The 27,930-nt window shown below is 45.5% G+C and overlaps 1 protein-coding gene across 4 annotated transcripts in view; it reads right to left on the reverse strand.

Annotated features, from left to right (window-relative positions):
• cfap206 (cilia and flagella associated protein 206) overlaps positions 1 to 27,930 on the reverse strand; it is a 78,021-nt gene that overhangs the window by 33,482 nt on the left and 16,609 nt on the right. For all 4 annotated transcript variants that reach the window (XM_085997655.1, XM_085997657.1, XM_085997654.1 and 1 more), the window contains 3 exons: positions 12,299 to 12,457; positions 10,637 to 10,851; positions 180 to 299 (listed from right to left, as the gene is read on the reverse strand). In XM_085997655.1, coding sequence (XP_085853781.1) covers positions 180 to 299; positions 10,637 to 10,851; positions 12,299 to 12,457 — 494 coding nt within the window. The remainder of the gene's footprint in view (positions 1 to 179; positions 300 to 10,636; positions 10,852 to 12,298; positions 12,458 to 27,930) is intronic.

Below are 27,930 nucleotides of genomic sequence, written 5' to 3' on the forward strand. Positions count from 1 at the left end.
GAGAAATGAGGGGGGTTAATGGAGCTATTTTTCCCATTCTCAGATATGATTCTTTTATTCCTATGCTTTAGATGGAAATAGAAAATAACACAACCTTCAACACAAAATAAAGGTGCACTGTACCAGAGTTCTACAAGTTTTAAAATGGGAAGAACAAACCTTAGAAGGCCAATACTTACATACACTTGTGCAGTGGGTACTGCTGCTTTTGACTTGACTACAGAGTTCAGATCCAACATCCGTTTACTTAATTGATGCAGCAGCGTATCTACCTGTTTAGCACATGTGATAATTTCAGTCTGCAGAGGAAACAAAAACCACACAAAATAAAACAAACTAGTCGGTAACTACTGACCCATTGTACATTCGTGACAAAAGATCGTCGACCTGAAACGTTAACTCGGTTTCTCTCGCCACAGATTCTGTCTGACCTGCTAAGTATTTCCAGCATCTGCAGTATTTTGCTTTTGTATTACCATTCTAGTAAATCTCTTCTGCACCCTCTCCAAGGCCTTGACATCCTTCTTAAAGCGTGGTGCCCAGAATTCGATACAATACTCTAGCTGAAGTCTAACCAGTGTTTTATAAAGGTTTAGCATAACATCCTTGGTCTTGTACTCTATGGGCTGGATTTTGTCAGTGTGGGTGGGCTGGGGCGTGTCAGGTGGAAAACGTGTCAGGACCCCGACTCCTAAGTGAAGTGTTGAAAAAGTGCGATTTTCCCCTAATTGGCCAATTGATTTCCTGCATGTGGGAACCACTGGCCCAATTAGTCTTTTCATACAGAAAGTCGCCTCTGATGACATCATCAATGCTGTTGGATTTAAGGCCTGCAAGCAGCCTTGATTCTTCTGGAGACTGCAAAGGCTCTGCAATTTATATGAAGGAGTTGAATTGTGGAAAATGTCAACAATCAAGCAAAAGCGTGCTCCTCGGTTTGATGAGCCCTCCCTCCAAGCTCTGGTGTATGGAGCCAGCTATAGTAAGGAGGTGCTGTTCCCCTCCTCAGGGAGAAAAAAGCCACCCCAGCAGACAAAAGCTGTGTGGCTACAAGTGGCCCAGGTTGCCAACACCATTTCAATGAGCTGCAGAACCTGGCTGCAATGCAGGAAGAGGTTTCATTACCTTCTCCGCACCGGAAAAGTGAGTATGACTTTCTCATCACCCCCAATCTGATCCCCATCGCCTCTCCTCACCAGCACTCAGCTTTGCCAACCTCTTCCTCCACATCCCACTTGCATCCCTGCACCCTTACCTATTCCCTCTCTCTCTATGGTCACATTCACTTAACTATTTGACCATGCAGCCCTCACACTTCCTATCACTGTGATGACATGACAACAACTGCTTACAGCACACAGGGTGGGTCCTTTGTATCCTTCTAAACATCTATGCTATGCATTCACTACACTCACTCCTTCCATGGTCCATGGAGGAACTTAGTCGCAAGGGTATTGAAAACATGGTCATTGTTCAGAATAGAATGACATCTCTTGAGGAGCGATGGTCAGCTATTGGGCAAACAAAGCAGACCTTCATGCAAGTCCTCTGGAGTAGGACTTCCAGTGCAGAAATGGGTCCTCATGGCCCCCCTGCAGTGCAGCAAGGTGCTGTCCAGCCACTTGCTACCTCTGAAGTGGGGCTGACCGATGAGAGGGATGTTGGTGGCAGACAATAAGGAAGTGGGGGCTCCTCTCCAAGCACTCACACGACCATGCCACAGCAAAGCCCTCGGTCAGAGATCCCACCAGAGTCCTCACCCAAATGAGATGGGCATCTCAGCCCCTGCACAGCCGTAGGAGCAGCAGATTGTTGGCGAGCCCGCAGAGATTCGCCACCCCAGAGGATGCCCGCCAAAGGCATCGAGACAGGAGCAGCAAGAGAGCAAGCAAGGGGCCTCCACATCTGCTGAAGCCACAGGGGAAGCACCACATAGGAGCACACGTAAGAGGAAGATAAAGCACAAGTAGTCACAAGGGTAGTCACTTGGGTGCTGTGTTGTTTTGTTTTTGGACCAGCCATCATTGTGATTGTATTATAAAGTGTTTTGATGGCAAACTGTTGAAGTTTGTGGCCTGTGTCATTTCGCAAATGGGACTTTCACATTGAGGGCATAGGGCGCCTTGCGATTATCAGAATGGTGGTCAGAATGATAAGATTCCGTAGGTTCTTCTCCATTGTCGATGATCTGGTAAGAAGGAGTGAGACTAAAGTGTTTGATTGTGCAGGCTAAGCAAATCTGGCCAGGATGAGTGCGTCCCTTGCATCCCGGGCAGCAATATGGTGGCACTCTGGCGTCTTCTGGCCTGTGCATCTTCAGGTGGATGACTAGCAGCTTGGCGCTCCTGTTGATGTTCCTGCTGTTGGTGCTGCTGTTGCTCATTGTTCTGTTGCTGCCGCGGCTGATCTTCATCCGAATCTGATGTCCAGGAGGAAAGGAATTAAATGGTCGCCATGAGGTATGTGCCTCAGTTGAGGAAGCGCTTAGTCAAGGTGGGGAGAGGGGTTTCCAAGGAGGTCACACTGGAGATGGGTGTCAGGCTCCAAACTTCCACAACACTGAGTATGCCTGCTAAAAGTTCCCCCAGACCTGAAACAACAAAGTTCTGCCACCTGCAAATGATCATCGGTGAAAACTCTTTTGTAATGGTGGAGCTGCAGCTGTTTGTAAGCAATCCACTAGTGAGGCCCCCAGCATTACCTGGCGTGTTCCAGAGGAGGCGTGTAGGATGGGGGAAATGTGTTAAAATCGGAAAGGCCTCTCAAAATGGGATTATAGAGGTAATTAAGTGGTTGTTAAGGGCCTTAAGGGCCTATCCCGCCCCTTGGAGGCGGGATGGAAAGCGTGTCTGAAAACACGTACTTGGAAAAATTGCTCGGAGGTGGGATGGAGGTGGGAACGGGCTCGCCCACCAGTTTTGGCGATTTTAACAACTTGCACGCCTCCAAACCCGCCTCCTCGGGGCTGGAAAAATCAAGCCCTATGCCTCTATTAATAAAGCCAAGGATCCCTTATGCTTTTTTTAAAAAATGCAACCTTCTCAACTTACCATCAAAGATTTGTGTCTGTGAACCCCCAGGTCTCTCTGTTCCTGCACCCCCTTTAAAATTGTACCAATTAGTTTATGTTTGGTGAGCGGGCAGAGACGAAAATGGCGTTGGGAGTGGTAATTACGAACTCTGGCTCTGATTACCATATACGCCTGTTTCCAGGGGCAGCTCCTGCCACTGGGATCAAGGTCCACCCAGAAATCGAAATGGGTGGGAACCTAGTGCTAAGTTTCCCCTCACTATTTTGTTCCCGTGACCGCCACAAACGAGATGTCAGGGACACATAAAGCACCCCCACTGTCCCCCCTAAAGAGTGGTTATAATGTGGAACTCGCTAGCGAAAAGCATAGATGCATTTAATGGGACATTAGATAAGTACATGAGGGAGAAAGGAATAGAAAGCTATGCTGATGGGGTTAGATGATAGTGGTATCCGGACTGGCTGGCTTAATCTCACATTCCCTGACCTCTAGTAAACTTGCGCTTTTTAAGTAACACACATATCTCTGCCTGTAACTGGTTGGTATAGCCATTCAATTTGACTTCTAGAACTTCTTACTTTCTGTCCTGGATATACTTGGTACTTATAAAGGTAAACTTCTACCTTTTGCTATGTAAAGATTATTACAGAAGAAGATACAAACTATTTCCTCTGATGAGGGAAATCATGATCGAGGGGATATGATCTTAAAATTAGAGCTAGGTCATTTAGGAGGGAAATCAGGAAGCATTTTTTCCACACAAAGGGCAGTAGAAATCTGGAAATCTCTCCCCCAAAGGCTGTGGATGCTGGGACAATTGGAGCTTTCAAGACTGAGATCGCTAGGTTTTTATTAGGTAAGGGTTGAGGGATATGGAGCAATGGCAGGGAAATGGAGTTGAGGTACAGATCAGCCATGATCTAATTGAATGGTGGAACAGGCTCGAGGGGATGTGTAGGGGTTCGCAAAATCCCCTCAGCCCCCGAAGATCGGGAAATATTAATCCACATCGTGGACGAAGACTTGTGGAATTTAAATTGTCTCTGGGTTGGACAATGTTTTTAAAACGTGCCCAGAACCGCAAAAGGCTGCGTTAAGGAGCCCGTGAGCTGAGCAGCACTTGGACACCGGAATCAAAGGACTTTGTGAAAATCGCACACTTTAAAGATAGTACATTTTATTAAAAAAATAAAGATGTACTCTTGAGTTTTGAAACAGAATTTTCAGCAGGAAAAAGGACAGACAGGCCATTAGCATTTGAATGGGGCCCGAGCTGTCAATCACCCTGTGGTATTTGGGAGGGTCAGGTAGCCTACAGCTGCTTGTTTACACTGGGGAGCAGCCTGTTTGAATCTGCCAATCAAAGGCAGTTCGGGAAGCCCCTCCCAGCAGAGACAATCGATGTTTGTTTACAGGAAACTACTACAAGGATGTTTGCATAAGGGATTAAACCACTTGAGACTGCAGTTTCAGTGACCACAATGGGTTTCTGTTTACATAGTGATATAACCCCATTCAAACCCATCAAGATGAATGAAGACACATTCAAAACCCCTGTAGTTTTATCGACAGCCATCACAGACAAAGGCAACTTTATTCAAACCCATCCCAGACAAGTGGATGGTTTGGATCCCTTTGTTTTAGCCCAGAAAACTCCGGATGTGGGCAGGAACATTTCGGCCCCAAAATTGGGGTATATAGAGATAGCTTCTCGGAGGCCTCTTGCTCTCTCTCTCTGGCTTGCCTCCATGTGCCTTCTACAGCGTGGAGTCTGTCTGTGGAAGTTAAACACAGCAGTTTGCTTTTAAACACTGGGGTGTTTTCACTTCTGGGCAGTGAAGATCTAAGATCGCAGGGCATGAAGCTAGCATTGCAAGTGGTGAGCATATATTTTTCTGGCCTTCCACAAGGCAACTTAGGGTAGGCTTAGGGGTGGGGGTAAAGTGGGGATTTCGTTAAGAATTGTTATTTTTGTCGTTTTTCCCTCATTGTGTCCGTTTCTTTCCCTCCCCTATTTAAGCAATTTTACAGTGATTACTTTAATCGTGTGGTGTAGTTTCTTTCGTTTAATAAAATTTGACTTTCTCACATCCAGACCATTTGGTCCGTTTTAATATATCATTAATTATAAGTTCCTCCAGTCAGAACTGGAAGGGTGGGTTTAGCGATTCGAAACCGCTGATTGGGATTGGTCAGAGTACAGCAGCAGAAAGCTGCCTGACCAGGTGAATTACCGTAAACCAGGTAAAGGAAGGTAAATTACCGTAAACCATAGAAACATAGAAGATAGGAGCAGGAGTAGGCCATTCGGCCCTTCGAGCCTGCTCCGCCATTCAATGAAATCATGGTTGATCATCCAAATTCAGTACCCTGTCCCTGCCTTCTCCCCATATCCCTTGATCCCTTTAGCCTTAAGAAATATATCCAACTCTTTTTTGAATATATTTAATGAACTGGCCTCCACCGCCCTCTGTAGCAGAGAATTCCACAGGTTCACCACTCTCTGGGTGAAGAAATTACTCCTCATTTCAGTCCTAAATGGCTTACCCCTTCTCCTTAGACTATGACCCCTGGTTCTGGATTCCCTGGCCATCATAAACATCCTTCCTGCATCTAGTCTGTCTAGGCCTGACAGAATTTTATAGGTTTCGATGAGATCCCCTCTCAATCTTCTAAACTCCAGTGAGTATAAGCCCAATCGACACAATCTCTCCTCATACGTCATTCCTGCCATCCCAGGTATCAGCCTGGTGAATCTTCGCTGCACTCCTTCCATGGCAAGAACATCCTTCCTCAGGTAAGGCGACCAAAACTGCACACAATACTCAAGGTGCGGTCTCACCAAGGCCCTGTACAACTGTAGCAAGACATCCTTGTTCCTGTACTTGAACCCTCTTGCTACGAAGGCCAACATACCATTTGCCGCCTTAACCGCCTGCTGCACCTGCATGCTTACCTTCAGCGACTGGTGCACAAGAACACCCAGGTCTCTTTGCACTTCCCCTTCTCCCAATCTATTGCCATTCAAATAATAATCTGCCTTCCTGTTTTTGCCACCAAAGTGGATAACCTCACATTTATCCACATTATAGTGCATTTGCCATGTTTCTGCCCAATCACCCAATCTGTCCAAATCGTACTGGAGTTTCTCGACATCCTCCTCACAGCTTACCCTCCCACCCAGCTTTGTGTCGTCTGCAAATTTGGAGATATTACATCCAATTCCCTCGTCCAGATCATTAATAAATATTGTGAACAGCTGGGGTCCTAGGACCGATCCTTGCGGTACCCCACTAGTCACTGCCTGCCACTCGGAAAACGACCCATTTATTCCAACTCTCTGCCTTCTGTCCGCTAACCAGTTCTCTATCCAAGTCAATGCCTTGCCCCCAATCCCATGTGCCTTAATTTTGCACGCTAATCTCTTATGTGGGACCTTATCGAAAGCCTTCTGAAAGTCCAAATACACCACATCCACTGGTTCTCCCTTATCTATTTTACCAGTTACATCCTCAAAAAATTCCAGTAGATTAGTCAAGCATGATTTACCTTTTGTAAATCCACATTGACTTTGTCCGACCCTGTCACTGCTTACCAAGTGCTCTGCTATTACATCTTTTATAATAGATTCTAGCATTTTCCCCACTACTGATGTCAGGCTTACCGGTCTATAATTCCCCGCTTTTTCTCTACCAACTTTTTTGAATAGTGGGGTAACATTAGCTACCCTCCAATCCATGGGTACTGTTCCAGAGTCTATCGAGTTCTGGAAGATGACCAGCAATGCATCTACTATTTCTAGGGCCACTTCCTTAACTACCCTGGGATGTAGATTATCAGGCCCTGGGGATTTATCGGCCTTCAGTCCCATCAATTTTCCTAACACCATTTCCCTACAAATACTGATTTCTTTCGGTTCCACCCTTTCATCAGACCCTATGTTCCCCGGCATCTCTGGGAGGTTATTTGTGTCCTCCTTTGTGAAGACAGAACCAAAGTATGAATTTAGTTGGTCTGCCATTTCTTTGTTTCCCATTATAAATTCCCCTGATTCTGACTGCAAGGGACCTACGCTTGACTTCACCAATCTTTTTCTCTTCACATATCTATAAAAGCTTTTACAGTCAGTTTTTATGTTCCCTGATAGCTTACTCTCATATTCTATTTTCCTTTCTTAATGAATCCCTTTGTCCTCCTTTGTTGAATCCTAAACCGCTCCCAATCCTCAGGATTATTGCTTTTTCTGGCCAATTTATATGTCGTCTCCTTGGATCTTATGCTATCCCTAATTTCCCTTGTTAGCCACGGTTGAGTCACCTTTTTTGTATTATTTTTATGCCAAACTGGGATGAACAAATTCTGTAGCTCATCCATTCGGTCTTTGAATGTTTGCCATTGCCTATCCACCATCAACCCAGGTAAAGGATGCCCCCTACAGATGAATGGCCGACTCCTGTTCCTATGGGAGAGGGGTTTATGGAGATGGTTGGTAGTGGAGAAACGAAGCTGGCTGTTATTTTTTTTCTCCAGGATGATCCTGGAGTAGTGAGCGGGTTTGACAGAGAACAGCTAGGCTGGATAGCGCTTGATGTGGTCCAGCCAGATCTGGCGATGGAATGCTAAATCCATTTTGTGACAGATACACTCGAGTCTGTGCCCCTTTCACTTGAGGGAGCAAAGATGGGGGCCATACCAGGCAGAGTGACCAGGGTTGGAGAGAGTAAGCGTTGTAATGCAGACGAGGGTATCAAAGGTGGAGGTCAGGGAGTGGTTGAGCAGTATGATGAATTGAGGGCCAAAGGGACTTTGAAAGTGCAGTTGTAAGTGAGTTGGGAGATAATTTATTCAAGAAGCAGACACAGAAGGAAGTAGGATTGGAAGGGGGATGTAGATGGTGAGGGGTACAAGGAAATGGTCGGAGATGGCCTTGTCTGTGATCGAGATGATCGAAGTAGAGAATTACCCAAGATGGCAAGGTTTATGGGTGGCTGTAAGTATGGGTAGTAGAGATTATATGGAGGGAAAGGTTAAGGGAAGGTGGTGAAATCAGAGGGGAGAGGGCAAGGTAACCTGAGATGGTGATTGAAATCACTAAGGATGGGGAGTCGCTTAGTGCAGAGGGTGAGGAAGGAAAGGAGCGAGGATATCTCGATGAAGGATTCTGGGGGGCGGGGGAGAACATGGTCATAATGACCTGAATTGCCTCCCCCGCTGAACAGACCCGACACGCAGCAGCGGGGGAGGCAATTCAGGTCATTATGACCATGTTAACAGAACATTAAGAACTATTTTGAGCTCACCTTCAGAGTTTACCAGGTGGCCCACGGGGTCTACGGTGCTCGAGGATCACGTCAGGTAAGCAGGTTGGGAGTTGTATGGCCATGGAATCATCTCATTACTTGACATTTGCAAATGTGCTATGAAAGCTCCCATCTCACAGTTGTTCACTTTCCAAGCTCAGAAGCTGTTGCTTACTGCATTTGGAAGATAGATTGAGCTTTATGCAGCTTGCACGTGTTTGGAGTAAACTCTCTATCCAGTGTCACCTCATTGGAACAACCTCTCTCACCATTGACAGATCGCTTCTGTCATCTCAAGTTCACTTGCCATTTATTACATCAGCATTGGTGCCCTTGAAACTATCTCACCTTGGTCCTCAGAATCCCACCAATCAGCCCCAACACCAGCAGCACCAACAACAACACCAACTTTCTACGCAATTAACTGATGCTGCACAGGACAGAGGGCATCAGCACCCGACCACATTGTTGCCAGGGATGGTCTCACCATGGCCAGATTTACTTCACTTGATGCTGTACGCCCTGGCTGCAACATGATGCACCAGGTTGGCACCACCCCACACCAACACCATAAAGCATCCCTACAATGCCCAAGCCATTCCTTTCACAATCATCACCATTGTGGGGGGGGGGGTGCCGTTATGTCTCACCATTCACTGCAACTCACTAAGCCACTTCCAAAGGTGCACACAGATCTGTCCAAGAACGCAAAGTGTTCAAAATAAAAGTTTCAGTGGTTGACAGCACAGTAACAGAAACTTCACATGAACATTGGCTAAAACACACAAGTGCCTACCCTTGTGTGTTGTTAGTTGGTATGATTGGACTAGGATGAGGGGGAGTGTGAGGGGTGGCGAGTGTGAGGGGTGGCGAGTGAGATGGGGAAGTGATAATGTAGATAGAGAGGGATGGGTGGAGGTGCAAGTTAAGTTGGTGCGAGTAAGGATGTGCAGGAGTAGGGTAGGGAAGGCAGAGTGATGGGGATGTGATAAGTGGCACAGCAGGATGAGGTTGAGTGTGGCTTTGCAGTAACGTTTCATGATCTACTGAGATCATTGAAAGGTTTGCGCCACTGCAGCCTGGTCCTCCTGACGACATCACTGCTTGTGTCCTCCTGTGCAATGTGCAACCAGGCTGCTTTGGTCTCCTGGGGAGGTCTCTTCCACCCATTGGCAGGGAAGAGACATCCCTGCGTGCTGTGACTCCCTCCATAAGCATATGGAGGGAATCATGGGAGAGCCTGGGTGCAACCGTGCACCTCTGTGCAGTGCTTGTCAGTGTTTGCAGCACCTCAATGCTGTAGAACACTGACAGCACAACTGTCAAAATCAATTTGCGCATGGTCCCTTTAAGGAAACCGGCTGATGACGTGTCATCAAATGATGTCATCAGACCCACTTCCTTCAATTGGCTGGGAAATGCGCTGGGTGGGCTTAACAAGCCCCATCAGGGGAAAATAATTTTGGACAGCGGGCTGGAGCCAGCAGCGAGGCTGGGACCCACCATCGACGTTGCCCGCCACGGACCTGCCGAGGTCGGTAAAATCCAGCCCAGAGACCCAGTCCTAGATTGTGGGGATATGGTTACTTTCATGCTTTGGTCGGACCACCGGTATGTGCAGGTGCACTTCAGTAACACTTGCCTTGATCCGCCCTTGAAAGTTGGATCAGCCCACACCTCTGCTCGAGGTTCCCCCAAACCTTTCCCAGGGTCCTCTGCCAGGAGGTCCCCAAACCTTTCCCAGGGACCTCTGCCAGGAGGTCACCAAACCTTTCCCAGGCCCCTCTGCAAGGAGCGCCCCCAAACCTTTCTCAGGCTCCTCCGCAAGGAGCACCCCCAAACCTTTCCCAGGCTCAAGAAAAGACTCTGCAGAAAGATCTTCAGCTCCAATGGGAGCCCGCTGAAGGTGTTGAAGCCTTTTACGGATGGCATGGGCGCAATTCCTGAGGTAGCCCAGGAACACCCCCACACACAGCCTGTCCCTTGATATGGGGAGGTGTGCGAAAGAATTGTCCTCTCCCCTCCCAGCGGAAAATGGCAAACAAGAACCGGGATGGAATAGCAGTGAAATTGCATCCACTTGGCAACAATCCACCCACTCCCTGCCTGTGGCCCAGACCAGAATTTCAGGCCCAAAGGTTTTTCCAAAAGATACTATAGAGCATTTTAGACAGAGAGAGAGAGAGCGCGCGAGAGAGAGAGGGAGACAGAGAGAAAACTTTGTACTGCTTTCCCTTTAAAACTGAAAGTATATTTCTTCAGTTACAACAGCAATAATGTTTAATACTTAATATATTTTCCTACCACAATAATGCGTAGAAAGACCTCATGCTGCCTCACGTTGAATAAAACCTCCTTCAGTTTATCATGCAGCCCATCTTCCTCGTAGCATTGCTCCCGACTTTTCTCCAGCCTCTCGATAATAGCAGTGTAGTGATAGATTAGCTGCTGACTGGCTTGTAGCTCAGACTCAACATTTTGTTTGGTTGCTGGCAGAGCTTCATTTAGAATAGCAGGCACTGTGTTTGCAAATGTATTTCAGTTACACAGAGGCAGCGTCAGATAACCTTAGGCAGTGTTTAAAATACAGTAACAACTTGGAAGTAAGTTGCAGGCTAACCGAAATTCCCAAGGATGAAGTTAAAACAGGTGCATGAGTCTTAGTGGACTCGGTACTCAACATGTCCAACCAATGTGGAGCAGCAATTAGAATTTTACAGCACAGAAGGAGGCCATTCACCTGTACTGGCTCTCTGAAAGAGCTATCCACAGCCTCATTCCTCTATCCTTTCACATTTTGTCTTTTTCAAATATTTATCCATTTCCCTTTTAAAAGTTTTATTATTGTTTTTTGTTTCCACCACTGCAGCAAGGATATATAAATTGCTTTATGAATAATGCATAGCCAATATCTGCTCTCCTGTGGAGGGATCAGACATGTTTACACTTTGGGTTTCGGCCCTTCAGAACTGAAGAAGTTGAGGGGGCCGGGCATATTAGTGAAAGACAGAGAGGAAGTATCAGTGGAACGTTGGGCTGGAATTTGTAGTGGGTAATAACGGTGAACTAACAGCCGCAACTTAAGGGTGTAGCGCATCCGCATCTAAACGTGGAAATCTTGAAGTTGCGGTCAGTCGCGGAAATCCTGAAGTTGCGGTCAGTCATTCACTGCTCCCCCACAGTGTAATCAGGGAAATCAGTGAAACTGACAGAAACTTGGGCTTTTCCGTGGTAATATCGCTGTTAAATACCCCATTAAATTTTCAGACTTGTTGGATTAGGTGTAACTGGAGTTTTAACACGTATTGACTGCTAAACAAACGTCATGGCCCCGAAAAACTAATTTTAATTTTGTGGAGTGTCAAATTTCTCCATTATGATAAAAATTACAATTTTTAGGAAACTTTAACAAAAATAATATATATTTTTTTAAAGTTTGTTTTTGATAGTTCAGGTTCTACCTTATCCCCATGTGAGAACCCCAATCTTTGTTTTGCTCTCTGTAACATTTTTAAAAAGTCAGGATAAAAGCAGGTTCTCATTTCCTGGTTCCCTGCCTGTGAGAAAATTGCAATGCGACTGGCTGCTTAGGCAGCTTGTTGACATCACAGCAGATCACACCAGAGAATCCCCACTACACTGCACTGAAATCACTCACGTGTTGAAAAAGGCAAACTTCTCGCCATCTCTATGGGCAGCTTTCTTCAGGGCCAGCGGCAAACCCCTTTCCTTCGCCACTGACCGTAAATTCAGGGCCATTATAATGGTCTAGCAATGTGCACAGCTAACTCTTAAGTTGCTAGCTATTACGTTACAGTGGCACAGAAAGGAATTTCACACTGAAATTGCATTAAATGTTTATTCATTAATATTCAAAGAGTGTGATTTTTTTTCATTTAACAGTCAAATCTAGAAACCCAAGTAAGGAGGAACAAGGTGTTTCAAAATCTGTTCCGCAATACTTACAGTCATCAATGCCCTCGCCACCCTTCTTACAGTTCTTGTTGAACAGTCGAATGCCCGTGACAATCATGCTTAGTTCATTCAACTGTCGTTCCTTGTCCTTTTTCGTGAGGGCAAGGAAGGTACCCAGTTCTGTCTGTGGAAAGACACTTTGCAGAGCAGCTAAGGCAAAAGAAAAAGGGAAAAACAAAATGAACATGCATCGTGTCCTAGATAAAAATGTATACGTGATAATCTTGAAAATAAGCAGTACCTCTTCTCAGGTAATCTGCAATCTCATAAATGTTAAATATTTGTAATTTCACAAGGGGAATTTTTTTTCCCAGGAAAATCTAAAATGTTATAATTATATAGTCCACGTAGAATTTTTCAGTGATCAATTTCATACTATTTTTTGATAACGCTGGAAGAATGATGCCCAATTTTAGTCCCTTTAGGTGGAATGCCATTACACAACATGTACCTGCAGTAGGTTGTCAATCACATCCCGCATGAAACTGACAAAAAAAAAACCTCAATGTATAAAATAAATAATAGACAACAGGGAGAGTCTGTAAGGCAGGAGTTCTGATGACTTTTGCAAACCATTTCAGTTTCATTCTTAAGAGCAATTTCTGAAGCACAAATTCAGATTACAGCACTGTAGTTATTGCTAGGTGTTCATTATTCGCTACTTAATGGCAACTTAATTCCACAATCTACTCGAGATTAATAAGCTGACCACTTGGCAAAGATGTTTGTACAAAAAGATAATACACACCAGCCGACCCATTATTTCTCAATGTAAACTGTTCACTGTTGTACTAATTCCGATATTCTTTAATTGGTTGCTTAAAAGAGGATATTAAGTGCGTGATTTATATGAGTAGACAAGTATGATATATTACCATAAAACAGAAATGGTAATATAACACTTGATGTTTCTAGATTTCCAGACCCAGTTTGTCATGTTTTTATAAGGCCAGAGTTCTTTCATAGAATGGTGTATTTTTCTGAATAGGTTAAATGGCTTATTCCTTCACAAAGAGTGGTGATTCCAGAGTGGTCTTCCAGTTAGACACAGTGCCAGAGCCTGGGGAGGGGGTAAAATATTGGACGAAACACCACTGTCTCATTTGTGGAACTGTGTATGTGTGGAAGGGAACATAGGAACAGGAGGAGGCCATTCAGCCACTTGAGCCTGTTCCGCCATTCAATGAGATCATGGCTGATCTGTGATCTAACTCCATATACCCGCCTTTGGCCCATATCCCTTAATACCCTTGATCGAATAAAAAAAGATTTTAAGCAAGTACAGAGGCAAGGAAAGTGGGGTGGGGGGGGGGGGGAAGGGAAGGAAAGAACAAAAGGGAAGGTCTGTGATAGGATGGAAGGCAGGAGAGATTAAATGACAAAAGGGATGATGGGTCCAAAGCAAAAGGGGATGGTAATGGGACAAGTAAAGAAACAAAAGATGGAGGGTCTAGAGATGTAGATGGAAATTGCAGAATAAACAGATGAACTGATCACTCATATTGCTTGCGGGATCTTGTGTGCAAATTGGCTGCTGTGTTTACCTACAAAACGACGGTGGCTGCACTTCAAAAATAACTCTTGAAGTTGTGAAGTGTTTTGGGACACCCTGAGGTCAGAAAAGGTGCTATATAAATGTGAGGTTTTTTTTTGTATCCCAGCCTGAGGCTGTTGGGAAGCTGCTGTTAGTCTTGGGTAGTGGGGATTGGACTGAACCTCCCCAAAAAGCTTGAGAGAGAGAGAGAAGGTTCAGGCTCTGGCACGCTGGCATTTAATGCAGTCACTCCTCAAATACCTCATCCCTGACACTTTTATTTTTATAGCTCATTGTAAACAAGAAGAACCAGTTTGTGAATGGGTGTTTCCACCCACTGAGAACAGTCTTTGATATGCTAATGTTAGCACCAGCTTGACAGGACCTCTGGGCAATGTTCCCTCTAATTTTTTTATTTTAATGTCTTTCGGATGAGACATTAAACCAAGGCCGCGCCTGTCTTGTTTTGCACACTTTGCACAAAAATAATAAATTGCAGGACAACGGAGTATTACAGTTTAAACTCTTTTAATGAAAGCATTAGGTCTGATCTGACTCACAGCAGTACAGCACCGTGTGGACAAGATGGAGTCAGGACCCCTGGGTCTTCTAAAAAATAGCAGTCCTTACAGATGCCTGCAGGCCAATGACAACTCAGCATGTGATCACATGTGAATATAATAGGTATTCCTTACAGATGCCTGCGGGCCAATGATAAATCAATATGCAAATGTTACATCCCCTTTCTTTTAAAAGAAAATGTTATGCATTAATTTTGAACCTTTCTTCTACATAATGTTCTCAGTAGCATCAACATATAAGTAAACCCAACATTTAACTAGCACTGAAAACATCTCAACGTTTCAATAACGATGTACAGTTTTTTTAGGGCAGCTATCCGCCTACACCCTTTGGCAGTTCACAAGTCAAGGATAACTCTAGGCTTGACCTCTCATCGGAATGACGGTGTTGTTCCTTGGTGTTCAGGAGGTGCCTGCGATTGCGGCGGTACACTTGTCCTTCTGGGGTGCGGATGTGATACGATCGCTCAGTGTCAGCTGGCTGGATGACGACTGCAGGCTTCCAGTAGCCATGCTCCTGGATTCTGACGGATTCTCCATTGTGCAGCGGTGGCAGTAGTCTAGCTGACCTCTCATAGTATCTCTTTTGGTGTTGCTGTCTCTGTATACGTTTTGCATGCACTTGTTTGCAGCTGACGACCTGCCAGGACCTGTCTGGGATACGGTGAGGTATCATGGGCTCTTTGACATTTGATGGGCGGCGTTCTAGACAAATGGAACATTTTCCGACAATGCCCTCAATGTGTTTGCACATTCCGGGCCAAAACATAATGTCACGTGCTCTTTGTTTGCATTTTTCCATGCCCATATGTCCAGCATGAATTTTTGTCAACATCTCTTCTCTGAGACTGGTAGGAATGATGATTTTCTCCCCTTTGAAGATGATTCCGTTGGTTTGTGACAGTTCGTCTCTGTGGTTCCAGAATTCAGATATGCTCTGAGGGCATTTCCTCCTTTCCTCAGGCCATCCTTCATGTATGACTTTGCTCAGCAGTGTGAGTTGTGCATCTTTCTCTGTTCCTGCTCGGATCTCCTTGAGTTTTGAGTCACTCACAGGTAAGCTGTTGTACACCATGTGCACCTGCACATCCATGCCTTCACTGAGGCTGCTGTCCTGGTAGCTAAGAGACTTTCTGGAGAGCGTGTCTGCGACAGGAATGTCTTTGCCTGGACGGTGAATGATTGTGAAGTCATACTTCTGCAGCTGAAGGATCATTCTCTGTAGCCTTGGTGGGGCTGCGGCTAGTGGTTTCCTCATGATTGACTCGAGGGGCTTGTGGTCTGATTCCACAATGACTTGTCGGCCATAGACGTACTGGTGGAAACGCTTACATCCGAACAGAATTGCATATAGCTCTTAATTTGAGCACAGTTGATTTCACTGTCTGTGAGAGATCTGGAAGCGTAGCCGATGGGCTTTCCTTCTTGCAGCAATACTGCGCCTAGTCCGTACTTTGACGCGTCCACTTGTAGTCTGAGCTCTTTGTTGGGGTCGAAGTAGGCAAGAACCGGTCCTGGTTCTCTGGTGATTAGGTCTTTCATTTTCTGAAATGCTGTGTCATGTTGTTTGTCCCATAGGAACTCATTGGATTGTTTGAGCAACTGACGCATGGGTGCGTTGATTTCGGAGAGGATCGGGGCAAACTTGGCTAAGTAGTTAACCATGCCTAGTGCTGTCTCCAGCTCTGCGCGGTTCTTCGGCGGCTCCATCTTCTTGATGGCGGAGATTTTCTCTGGATCCGGCTTAATGCCATCAGTTGAGAGGCGATGCCCGAAATAACTGATCTCGGTGGATCCGATTATGCTTTTCTCAGGGTTGAGCCAGATACCTTTCTCCCGTGATCTTTGTAGCATCACACGGAGGTTCCTGTCATGTTCCTCTCTATTCCTGCCATAGATGAGGATGTCGTCTACGATTGCGACTACTCCGTCGAGGCCTTCATAGGTTTCATCGATCTTCCGCTGGAATTCATCCTGAGCTGAGATAAGACCAAATGGTAAACGCAGAAATCAGTAGCGTCCAAATGGTGTGTTGAACGTTGTTAGCTTAGATGACTCTTCCGTGAGCTTGATATTCCAGTATCCTGATCGTGCGTCCATTACACTGAAGTAACGTGCTCCTACTAACTTGGGTGTGATGTCATCTAGCGTTGGTAGAGGGTAGTGAGGGCATTTGATAGCCTTGTTCAAATCTCCGGGGTCGAGACAGACTCTGAGCTTGCCTGTACGTGGTTTCTCAACCACTACTAACGCGTTGACCCACTCTGTCGGTTCTGTTTCCTGGACGATGATTTCTGTATTCTCCATGCTCTGCAGTTCCTCCTTCAGGCAACTACGTAGAGCAAGGGGTATCCTTCATGGTGGGCAAACCACAGGGGTTGCTGCTGGGTCAAGGTGAATAGTGCATTCACCTGGGAATAGTCTGATTCCTTTGAAAACGTCAGCAAACTCCTCCATGACTGTCTGCTTCTCAACTGGTGCTGTCAATGATAGCACTAGCTTGACGAGGTCCATGTCTAAACATGCTTTTAGATCTATCACTGGAGGTGCTTGAGTGTCAACAATGTAATAGTCCAACATCATGTCGCTTTCTTTCTACTTGCATTTCATCACGCATGTGCCTTTTGCATTGAGCTGCTCACCCCCATAGCTGGTCAGTCTGGTGGGCTGTAGCTCACACTCATCCTTCAAGCTGTGATACTCACTCAGAGGAATTACATTAACCTGAGATCCAGTGTCTAGTTTAAACTTAAGCTCTTTGCCCTGTTTTCCTATCTCAATATCGGCAAAAGCTTGCTCAGTCTCTGAAATCTGTTTTTTCTGTGACACAGAATCAACAAACAGTTCCTCTGCATTTGGCTCTCTATCTAGCATTTGACTGTCACTCACTGTGTGTACTGCTTTTCCGAAAACAGTCTTGCAAACTTTAGCAAAGTGGTTCCATTCACCACATTTAGTACATTGCCTTCCTTTGGCAGGGCAGTACTCCTTTTCTCCATGCCAGTTGTTTCCACAATATCCACAGTTTTTGAAGTGTTTTATGTCTGTGTCGCCCATTTTTAGAACTCTCGCTGTTCTTTCTGTTCTGAAACACGCTCTCTGGGCAGTGTTCTTTGGTGTGTATCTATTAACTGCATGCACTGTCTGTTCACTCGAGCTGCTCGTGGCACCGGTTATGGTTTTCAACTGTGCTTGGGCTATCTTGTGTGATCTAGCTATGTCCATAGCTTTGTCCAGCGTTAGCCCGGACCCAACATTCAAAAGTTTCACTCTCATTGTAGCTGAATGTATTCCAAACACGATGCGGTCTCTGACCATCTCATCTTTATCTGCATATACACAGTCTTTTACCAGCAGTTTTAACTCAGTCACGAACTGTTCAAACGACTCACTAGCTCCTTGTACTTTCTCCTGAAACTTGTACCTAGCGAATATCGTATTTGTCTTGGGCATCACATATGCTTCAAAACGGTCAAAATAACTTTTCAGTACCTTTGCTTCATCTGCGGTGAGAGACCATATGTTAAAAGTCTCTCCCTTTTTCTCCGATCCACAAGAGTAGGTAGCTGCATCTTTCTTCCTCCCCTTTGCTTTTCAGTGGACCCGAGAACATCAATTCCACGTGTCGCTTGAACTTGCACCATTCTCTATGTAAGTTCAAAGATCCCCAATTCATTCGAGGCACGGGAGCTCCAACAATGTCCATTTCAAATCACTTTTCTGACACCATGGGCCCGATTTTTGGCTTGTGTGGGAAATGGTCAGGTTTCCCCAAATGTGGGGTTTCTAACACACAAAAAAATGTGTCAGCCAGCTCCACGCAATTTTCCCTCAAGTGGCCAATTAATTCCCAGCATGTGGGCACCCTTGCTAATTGTCCAATTCGTGTCAGGAAGCCCCACAATATGATGTCATCATTCGTGGTGCTTTCAAAGTGTCCAGCAAGCTTCTCCACCTCTGCAGGCTTCTCAACCACTCTTGCACAATGGCAGAGGAGCCTGCACCAGCTGCTGCCAGCGGCAGAGGCTGAGCTGCGGCCAAATTCAACGAGACGTCATTGCAGACCTTGATGGATGGGGTAAGGGCCCACAGGGAGGTCCTCTACCCTCGCTCAGGGAGGAAGAGGCCTCCCAAAGAGTCCACGGCTGCCTGGATGGTGGTGGCAGCAGAGGTAAACTCTCTGGGTGTCACCCGTCGCACCTGGCTGCAGTGCAGGAAGCGCTTCCATGACCTTCACCACACAGGGAAAGCAAGTATGAAGTTTCCATCACCCTCAACCTCATCCCCATTGCCTTTCCCCAACAGCACTCAGCTTCAGCAATCTCTTCTTCCACATCCCACTTCACAGTCACATCCATGCACCCTTACCCATTCCGTCTCTCTCTATGCTCACATTCACATAACTATTCCACCATCAAGTCTTGTAAATAGTTTTAATGCCATCATTTTCCTGTACATAAAAAATCTGGTGCCAGCTGCTGCAGTTATGGCGTCTGTCATTTGCTGAATGGGGATGTCACATAGAGGCCTTAGGATAACTTGCAGATGACCGCAAGCTGGTCAAAGTTGTTGGAAAGTGCAGGCATGGGCCACTGTCCATGGTCAGTTAAGAAGCAGTGAGACTGCAGTGTTTGATGTACCAGGCTACGCAAATCTGCCCAGGATGAGTGCGTTCCTTGCATTCCGCCCAGCAATGTTCTCGCGCACTGGTGCCGCTGGTTAGCGGGCCTCTGCAGGATGCTCGTTTCTGTTCTCCTCCTCCTCCTCAGCATCATCCTCACCCGAGGCGGCTCTGTGAGGAGCCTCTTGGTCCTGCGGAATCGGCAAGCCACGACGCTGTGCCATGTTGTGAAGCACACAGCATACCACAACGATTTTGGAGACCCTGGCTGATGAGTACTGTAGGGCTCCACCTGATCTATCGAGGCATCTGAAGCGCATCTTCAGCAATCCGATGGTTTGCTCAATAATGCATCTGGTGGTAATGTGGCTGGAGTTGTAGCGCTCCTCAGCTTCGCTGGCTGGTCTCCTCAACGGCGTCATTAGCCAAGAGCGCAGGGGATATCCCCTGTCTCCAAATAGCCATCCTTGAAGTTCGTTTGGTGGACTGAATAGCGGAGGCACAGTAGACTGGCACAGTATGAAGGAGTCATGGCAGCTGCCAGGGAACCTGGCACAAACATGCAAAATCACCTTCTTGTGGTCACACGCCAGCTGAACGTTAAGGGAGTGGAAGCCCTTGCGGTTGACAAAAACTCCTGGATTGCGGTGGGGTGCCCTAACGGCCACATGTGTGCAGTCAATGACGCCCTGCATCTTGGAAAGTCTGCCAGCTGAGCGAATCCACGCGCTCGCGCCCTCACACTTGCGCGATCCCTGGTGAAATGGATGTGATTGTGCGCGATGGCAAAGAGGGCATTGGTTACCTGCGTGATGCATGTGTGTGCGGCAGCCTGGGAGATGCGGCTGATGTCTGCTGCTGGTCCCTGGAAGGAGCCTGAGGCATAAAAGTTGAGTGCGGTGGTGACTTTGATGGCCACTGGCAAGTAGTGTGGACCTGTTGCTCTGGGCTCCAGGTCTTGCCGCAGCATTGCGCAGATGTCAGTCACAACCTCTCGTGAAAGTCGGAGCCGCCTCTGGCACTGCTGCTCAGTCATGTTGAGGTAGCTGACCCTGTGTCTGTACGCCCTGATTGGGGGGTATCTCCTGCGCTGATGGCCTTCCATGCGCTGACCCCTTCTGGCCTGTGCTGCCTCAGGTGGGTGAGCCGCAGCCTGCCACTCCTGCTGGTGCTGCTGGTGTTGCTGGTGATGCTGTTGTTGGAGTTGCTCCAGCCTCCTCTGCTGTTGGAGATCCTCAAATGCCAGGAAGGGAAGGTACCAAAGGCCTCCCATGCTTCTGGCAGATGCCTCCGTTGAGGAGGCGCTGAGTTAAGGTGGTGAGAGGGGCTTCCCAGGAGCTCACACTGGAGAAGTGTGTGAGGCTCCAACTTTCTACAGCTGTGCCTAAGCCTTTAAAAATTCCCCGAAGCCTTCATCAACAAGGTCCTGCAGCCTGCAAATGCTGCCTGTTTAAATCTCTTCAGTCCTCATTGACCTGCAGCTGCAAGCAAGCAAGCCAACTGTTTTCACGCCAGGTCTCATCAGCGGGGTTCCCCGCAGGTGTGTTTCACGTGGGGAAAGCCCCAAAATCGCAACGGCCCCTCAAAATCTACTTAAACAAGGTAATAATTGGTGATTTGTGTTCCGACGGCCAGTCCCACCAGCGGCAGGCGGGACTGAAGCGGGTCACGGAGAAACGGCGGTCCGAAAGTCGGACAGGGCGGGGAATCAGGCGGGGGGGGGGGGTTGCAACCCGCTTTTTCGGCGATTTTTGGCCCCCGGCCGCCTGGAAAGCCACCCGACAGCTGGCAGAAAATCGGGGCCCATGTCTTGTTTTGCACACTTTGCACAAAAATAATAAATTGCAGGACAACGGAGTATTACAGTTTAAACTCTTTTAATGAAGCATCAGGTCTGATCTGACTCACAGCAGTACAGCACCGTGTGGACTAGAAGGAGTCAGGACCCCTGGGTCTTCTAAAAAATAGCAGGCCTTACAGATGCCTGCAGGCCAATGACAACTCAGCATGTGGTCACATGTGAATATAATAGGTATTCCTTACAGATGCCTGCGGGCCAATGATAAATCAATATGCAAATGTTACAGCGCCTGCCCACTCAGGTGTGACATAAAAGGTTCCATGGCAATGGCCCAGAAATTTGGGTTGGGGGCTTCCCGCGGGTGTAAACCCCCGACCAGCACTTACCTAGCGCGCCAGCCGTTGTGCTGTGGGCCCCCGTGGAATTCCGATCCTGGGCCTGCTCCAACTGCCGGCGCGCAGTGCTTGCGTATCCCAGGGGCGCAGTTAGTTCGAAGAATCCCCTGGGATCCCATGGGCCATGGAGAGCCAATCGGAGCAGGGAATGCCCATTCATAAGTCAAAACCTAGAAATACTACGGGCCCCAAAACATCACTAAATTATCAAATAAAGTTTTTTAAAAATCACATTTTTTAAATAAACTATAAATTACATGAAATAACTATTTTAAACAATAATTTAATTTTTTGAAAAAAATAATTTTATTTTCTAACGGGGCTAAAAATAAACTTACCTTGCTTTAAAGTATTTAAAAATAATAAACCTGTGGAAAAAATGTTTTAATTTTAATTAATTCACCACTTACCTTGTAAAAAGCAGGCCTTACGACTGCTTTTTAAAAGTGTAACTGCTGGAGACTTACCCTCCCGGGAAAACCTGCAAAAAAAACGTAAGTTCGATGCGCACGCGCAGCCTCTCCTGCGCATGCGTTCGAACTCTGAACTCCTTCTTTCAGGGGAACAGAAGTGCCGGCTTCCCGCGCATGCGCAGTGCATGCAGGAAACCAGCACTTCCATTGGGCTTACGGGTGAGTACCCTGTGCGTACTCACCCGTGGAGACCCAAAGTTTAAAGCAAGGTAAGTTTATTTTTAGTCCCGTTAGAAAATAAAATTATTTTTTTCAAAAATTTAAATTATTGTTTAAAATAGTTATTTCATTTAATTTGTAGTTTATTTAAAAAATGTGATTTAAAAAAAAAATTATTTGAAGATTTAGTGCTATTTTGGGGCCGTAGTATTTATAAGTCTTGACAGCTCTTCCTGTCAGACTTATGAATGGAGCATTCCCTGCTCCGATTGGCTCCCCATGGCTCACGTGATCCCAGGGGACGCATCGAACTAACTACGCCCCTGGGATACGCAAGCACTGCGCGCCGGCAGCTGGACCAGGCCCCGGATCGGAATTCCACGGGGTCCTACAGCTCAACTGTCGGCGCGCAAGGTAAGTGCAGGTCGGGGGCTTGCACCCACGGGAAGCCCCCGACCCGAATTTCTGGGCCATTGTGTTACATTTGGATATGGTACTAAATTGAGCACCTATTGTTCAGACATTGCATTTAAGACAAGTTTGGAATTTTGTGGGCCTCAGCAGTTGAAATGTCTGAATGACTTGCTCGTGAGTTAAGTCCCAGGCTTGTCCAGCAGCTCAGAACTTTAACGTAATTGAAATTTCAGTTAGAACTTGATTTCTCACAATTACTTCGACTTATTTAAACTGTCATTTGCAGCTTTTAAATAAAGTTATTTCAATTTACAGTTGGTGAAGATGCAAAGTGACTGTCTAATTTGATTGGTCCCCGTTAACCATGTGACTAATTATGTTATATTGGTAGCACAGGCCAATCTGTTAGCCAGGAGGAACTCTACATTTTTACATTCATACAGACAGAAAAACTTTTTTAATAGGACGTAAAGAACAAATGTTAGTAACCAATCTTATATGGAAAATGCACCACTCTAGAAATATTAGCCCATCCTTCCATACAATATCCTAACCTAAGCTGGAGTCATGTAATGCATTTACTCCTCCATTGTTTTTTAATCTCTGGTTCACCTTCAGGACACTGCCCTCACTTGATTTCACTGCTCCCTGTCCCAATGTAGCCAGCAGATCTCAGTTATGGGCCATTCTTCCTGCCTGCGCCCTAAGGTTCCATACTTAGAATCATAGAATAGTAGAGCACAGAAGGAGGCCTTTCAGCCCATCAAGTCTGTGCCGGCTCTTTCGAAGAGCAATCCAGTTAGTCCCACTCCCCCGCTCTTTCCCCACATCACTGCAATTTTTTCTCCTTCAAGTATTTATCCAATTTCCTTTTGAAGGCTACTATTGAATCTGTATCTACCACCCTATCAGGCAGTGCATTCCAGATCCTAAACACTCGCTGCGTAAAAAGGTTTTTCCTCATGTCGCCTCTGGTTCTTTTGCCAATCACCTTAAATCTGTGCCCTCTGGTTATCGACCCTTCAGCCTTTGGAAACAGTTTCTCTTTATTTACTCGATCGAAATCCTTAATGATTATAAACACCTCTATCAAATCTCTTCTCAATCTTCTCTACTCCAAGGAAAAACAACCCCAGCTTCTCTAGTCTATCCACGTAACTGTAGTCACTCATCCCTGGAACCATTCTAGTAAATCTTTTCTGTGCCCTCTCCAAAGCCTTCACGTCCTTCCTGTTATGTTCATAAATAAATAGACATTATCATTATGAACAGCTAGCTTAGAGCTAGTCATTTATTCAGCTATGTGGACTTGTACAGCATCCATCTTGACTACTGCCTTGTGGGTAACCTAGTGCATCATGGGTAGCCCACTCTTATATACATACAGCTCCACCTAGTGTACCATTCTAGGATGACATGTTACTGATCATTACATCCCCCTTTCTTTGAGGTTAAACAAAATCAGTATCAATCAATATCAATCAATCATAATGACATAAACATCTTCACAACAGTCAATACATTTTCAATATAGTTTTCTTTGTATTCAAAGATTAAGTCCATCAGGCTTTTTAACTTCACGTGTGGATCTTCTCAGCACGGGTAAGTCTGATGTGTTTTCATGAGAGCCTGTATGTGTGTTTGTGTTAGATTGTTCTGGTGGTGAGTGACAAGATTCAGTTGCGGCATTGTCATCGATTTGCTCTTGGATAGTCTCTTGTGTTTTTAGGAGGGAACGGCGGTTCCTCCTGAGAATCTGTCCTTCCTCAGTTCTAACAGTGTATGACCTTGGTCCTACTTCCTCAAGAACTGTAGCTTTTCTGTTCCATGCACCTGGATCCGCAATCCTGACAACATCATCCCTTGTCAATGGTTTCAGAGTTTTGCATGACTTGTCATAGTTTGATTTCTGTTTCAGCTTTAACAGTTGAAGTCTCTGTCTTAGTTCCTTACTCTGCTTTTCTTTTGCACAGCAGGGTAGCGTGGTGCACAACTTGTGACCCATTAGGAGTTCAGCAGGTGAAGAACCAGAGTCTAAAGGTGAGGCTCGGTAGCTCAGCAGGGCGAGATAAGGATCAGACTTGCTTTCTGTCGCTTTCTTCAGTAGCTGTTTGAGAACTTGAACACCTTTTTCTGCCTTACCATTCAACTGAGCATACAAAGGACTGGATGTGATGTGCTGAAAGTCATACTGTGCGCTGTTGCCACTCCCTACAGTTGAAGCACGGACCATTGTCGCTAACGGCAATCCTGGGAATTCCATGTCTGGCGAAGATGGATTTCACATGCATTATGACACTGCTTGCTGTGGTGCTTGAGAGCAGCGCCATCTCAGGGTAGTTAGAATAGTAGTCAATCACTAATAGATATTCTTTACCATTCAAATGAAAAAGGTCCATACCAACCTTTTGCCATGGTGCTGTTGGTAAGTCAGCTACTATCATTGGTTCCTTTGCTTGTTTGTTTTGGTGTTTCTGACATGTCTCACATTTGCCTATCATGTTCTCAATGTCCTTATTTATGCCAGGCCAATAAACAGTGTCTCTTGCTCTCCTTTTGCATTTTTCAATTCCGTGGTGTCCCTCATGAATCCTTTTGAGCATGTCTTGACGTAGAGCCTGTGGAATGACTATTCTGTTCTGTTTTAGTAATAGTCCACTTGCGACACTCAATTCTGACCTGATGTGAAAGTACTTTGGACAGGAACCTTTTGGCCAACCATGGTGAATGTTCTCTATTACTGTTTGTAACACTGTATCTTTTACTGTTTCTTCTGCTATTTGCTTTGATTTTGTGTCTGACACGGGCAGCGCAGCAGTGACCATACTCACATGAACATCCACGTCTTCTTCAGTAGAGCTCACATGACTCATTGTGGGTGCTCAGGATAGTGCATCTGCTAACACTATGTGTTTGCCTGGTGCGTAGATCAGTTCAAAGTCATATCTTTGCAGCTTCATCATGAGTTGTTGAATCCTTGGAGACATCTCATTCAGGTTTTTTTTATGATGGCAACCAGTGGGCAGTGGTCTGTCTCAACTGTGAAGGTGGGAAGTCCATATATGTAGCTGTGGAACTTTTCTAGCCCAACTACCAAGCCTAGACATTCCTTTTTAATCTGGGCGTATCGACACTCAGAATCAGCCATAGATCTGGAGGCATAGGCAACAGGCTTCCAATCTTCACCCTCTGCTTGTAGCAAGACCGCGCCTAGGCCATCTTTTGATGCATCCGTTGACACTTTGATTCTCTTTGTTGGGTCAAAGAAGGTGAGTACAGGTGTGGTTGTCAGCACTGTTTTGAGGTTCATCCACTCTTGTTCATGTCTTTCTGTCCATGCGAACTCATTTGTTTTATGTAGCAGGTCTCACAGACAGGCTGTCTTGGCTGACAAGTTAGGAATGAACTTTCCAATGAAGTTTATCATCCCCATGATGCGTAGCACTCCTTTTTTGTCAGTGGGTCAGGGCATGTTGAGTATGGCGTTTACTTTTTCCATATCTGGCTCTATTCCTTTACCAGATAGATTATCTCCTAGGAAAGTGACTTCCTGGACGCCAAACTGACACTTGGCTTTGTTGAGCTTTAGTCCATTCCGGCGTATGCTCTGTAGCACTTTAATCAGTCTCTCATTGTGTTCTTTCAGTGTGGAGCCCCAGATGATGATGTCATCAACATAGACCTGAACTCCTTCCAGACCTTCAATTATGTGTTCCATCGCTCTATGAAAGATTTCAGATGCCGATATTATCCCGAAAGGCATTCTGAGGAAACAATACCTGCCAAATGGTGTGTTGAACGTACAGTATGTGGTGCTCTCTTCATCCAGTTTTAGTTGCCAAAATCCTTGTGAGGCATCGAGCTTTGTGAAGTATCTGGCACCTGACATTTCACTGGTGATTTCTTCTCGCTTGGGAATCTGGTAGTGTTCACGTTTTATGTTTGCATTTAAGTCCTTTGGATCCATGCATATTCTTAGATCATTGTTCTTTTTCTTTACACATACCATGGAGTTAACCCAGTCTGTTGGCTCTTCGACTTTCCTGATGACTCCTAGTGTGGTCATTCTGTCCAGTTCATTCTTGAGCCGGTCACGCAGGGGTGCTGGAACTCTCCGTGGAGCATGTACCACTGGCTGAGCATCCTCCTTTAACTGGATCTTGTAAGTGAATGGTAGAACTCCAAATCCTTTAAACACATCCTGGAAATTACTCACTACAGAATCCACTGAGTCATCTGGTCTGCTTATGGCAGAGTTTATACGGTAGACTCTCTTGACCAGTTCGAAGTCCTCACAAGCTTTGTCACCTAGTAGTGAATCAAGTCCTTCAGCCACAACAGAAAACATGAGATGATGCACTTTGTCTTTGACTGTCACTTTGAGTCTGCATACACCTAAGCTATCTATTTTCTGTCCATTATAGCTCTTCAGTAGTACTGACTTTTTCTGTATTTTGGGCTTTTCTTTCATATTTTTTATGTCACTCATACTGATTAAGTTTGCTTTTGCCCCAGTGTCCAGTTTCAATGTAACTAATGCTCCATTTATCTGCAGTGGGATCATCCATTTGTCCGCTTTTACTGCATTGACTTTATGTTCAGCATTGTCCATTTCTGAGGGCTGCACATTTTCTGTATCTTTTTTGATATCGTCACATGACACCATTCCTACAAAAAATGTCTCACTTAAATCAGTGTCCTCAATCACATTAACTTGTTGCCCTTTCGTTGTTTTTACTTTTGAAAAGCATTGTTTGGCAAAGTGATTCTTTCCATTACACTTTGTGCACATTTTTCCAAACGCTGGGCATTGTCTTAACCACAGCGTTTACAATTAAAAATTTCATCCTCCGATTGCTTTTCATTTCTGTTCTGCCCACGTTTCTTCCCCTTGTAGGACACAGCACCGACAGCAGCATTATCACTCATTACAATCGCATCATTATTGATTTCACTGAAAGTCTTCGCGTGCTTTCGAGCTAGCTTGCTGGCTTGGCATATTTTCACTGCATTTTCCAAATTTAGTTCGGTTTCTCTCAACAGACGTTCCCTGACTTTTTTTATCATGAATACCAAACACAATCTGGGCACGAATCATGGATGATTTCAGCTCAGAGAAATTACATGTCTGTGCTTTCAGTTTCAGATCAGTTATAAAGCTATCAAAAGTCTCATTTTGTTGCTGTGTCCAAGAACGGAAGATGTATCTTTCATACGTCTCATTCTTTTTGGGAGAGCAATGTGCATCAAATTTTTTTAGCACATCTTCTAATTTTTCTCTGTTCTCCTCTGGATTAAATACAAATGTATTAAATACCTCTATCACCTGTGGGCCTGCAACCGTAAGCAGCAACGCTATTTTTCTTGCGTCTGGCTTCGTACCGAATCCGATGGCAGCAATGTAGAGTTTGAATTGTTGTTTAAAAATCCGCCAATTGTAGTCGACATTTCCCTCGAGATTCAAACGCTCTGGTGGCTTCAAATTCTCCATGTCGCTTTTCACAATTTTTTAGCAGATATTTACAACTCTTGGTATCCTGGTACCATCTTATGTTCATCAATAAATAGACATTCTTATTATGAACACGGCTAGCTTTTGCTAGACACTTTTATTGAGCACATGTGGACTAGGTACAGTATCTGTA

Source organism: Somniosus microcephalus, chromosome 9 (assembly GCF_052327205.1).
Source record: "Somniosus microcephalus isolate GS21.2 chromosome 9, FLI_Smic_1.0, whole genome shotgun sequence".
Lineage (NCBI taxonomy): Eukaryota > Metazoa > Chordata > Chondrichthyes > Squaliformes > Somniosidae > Somniosus > Somniosus microcephalus.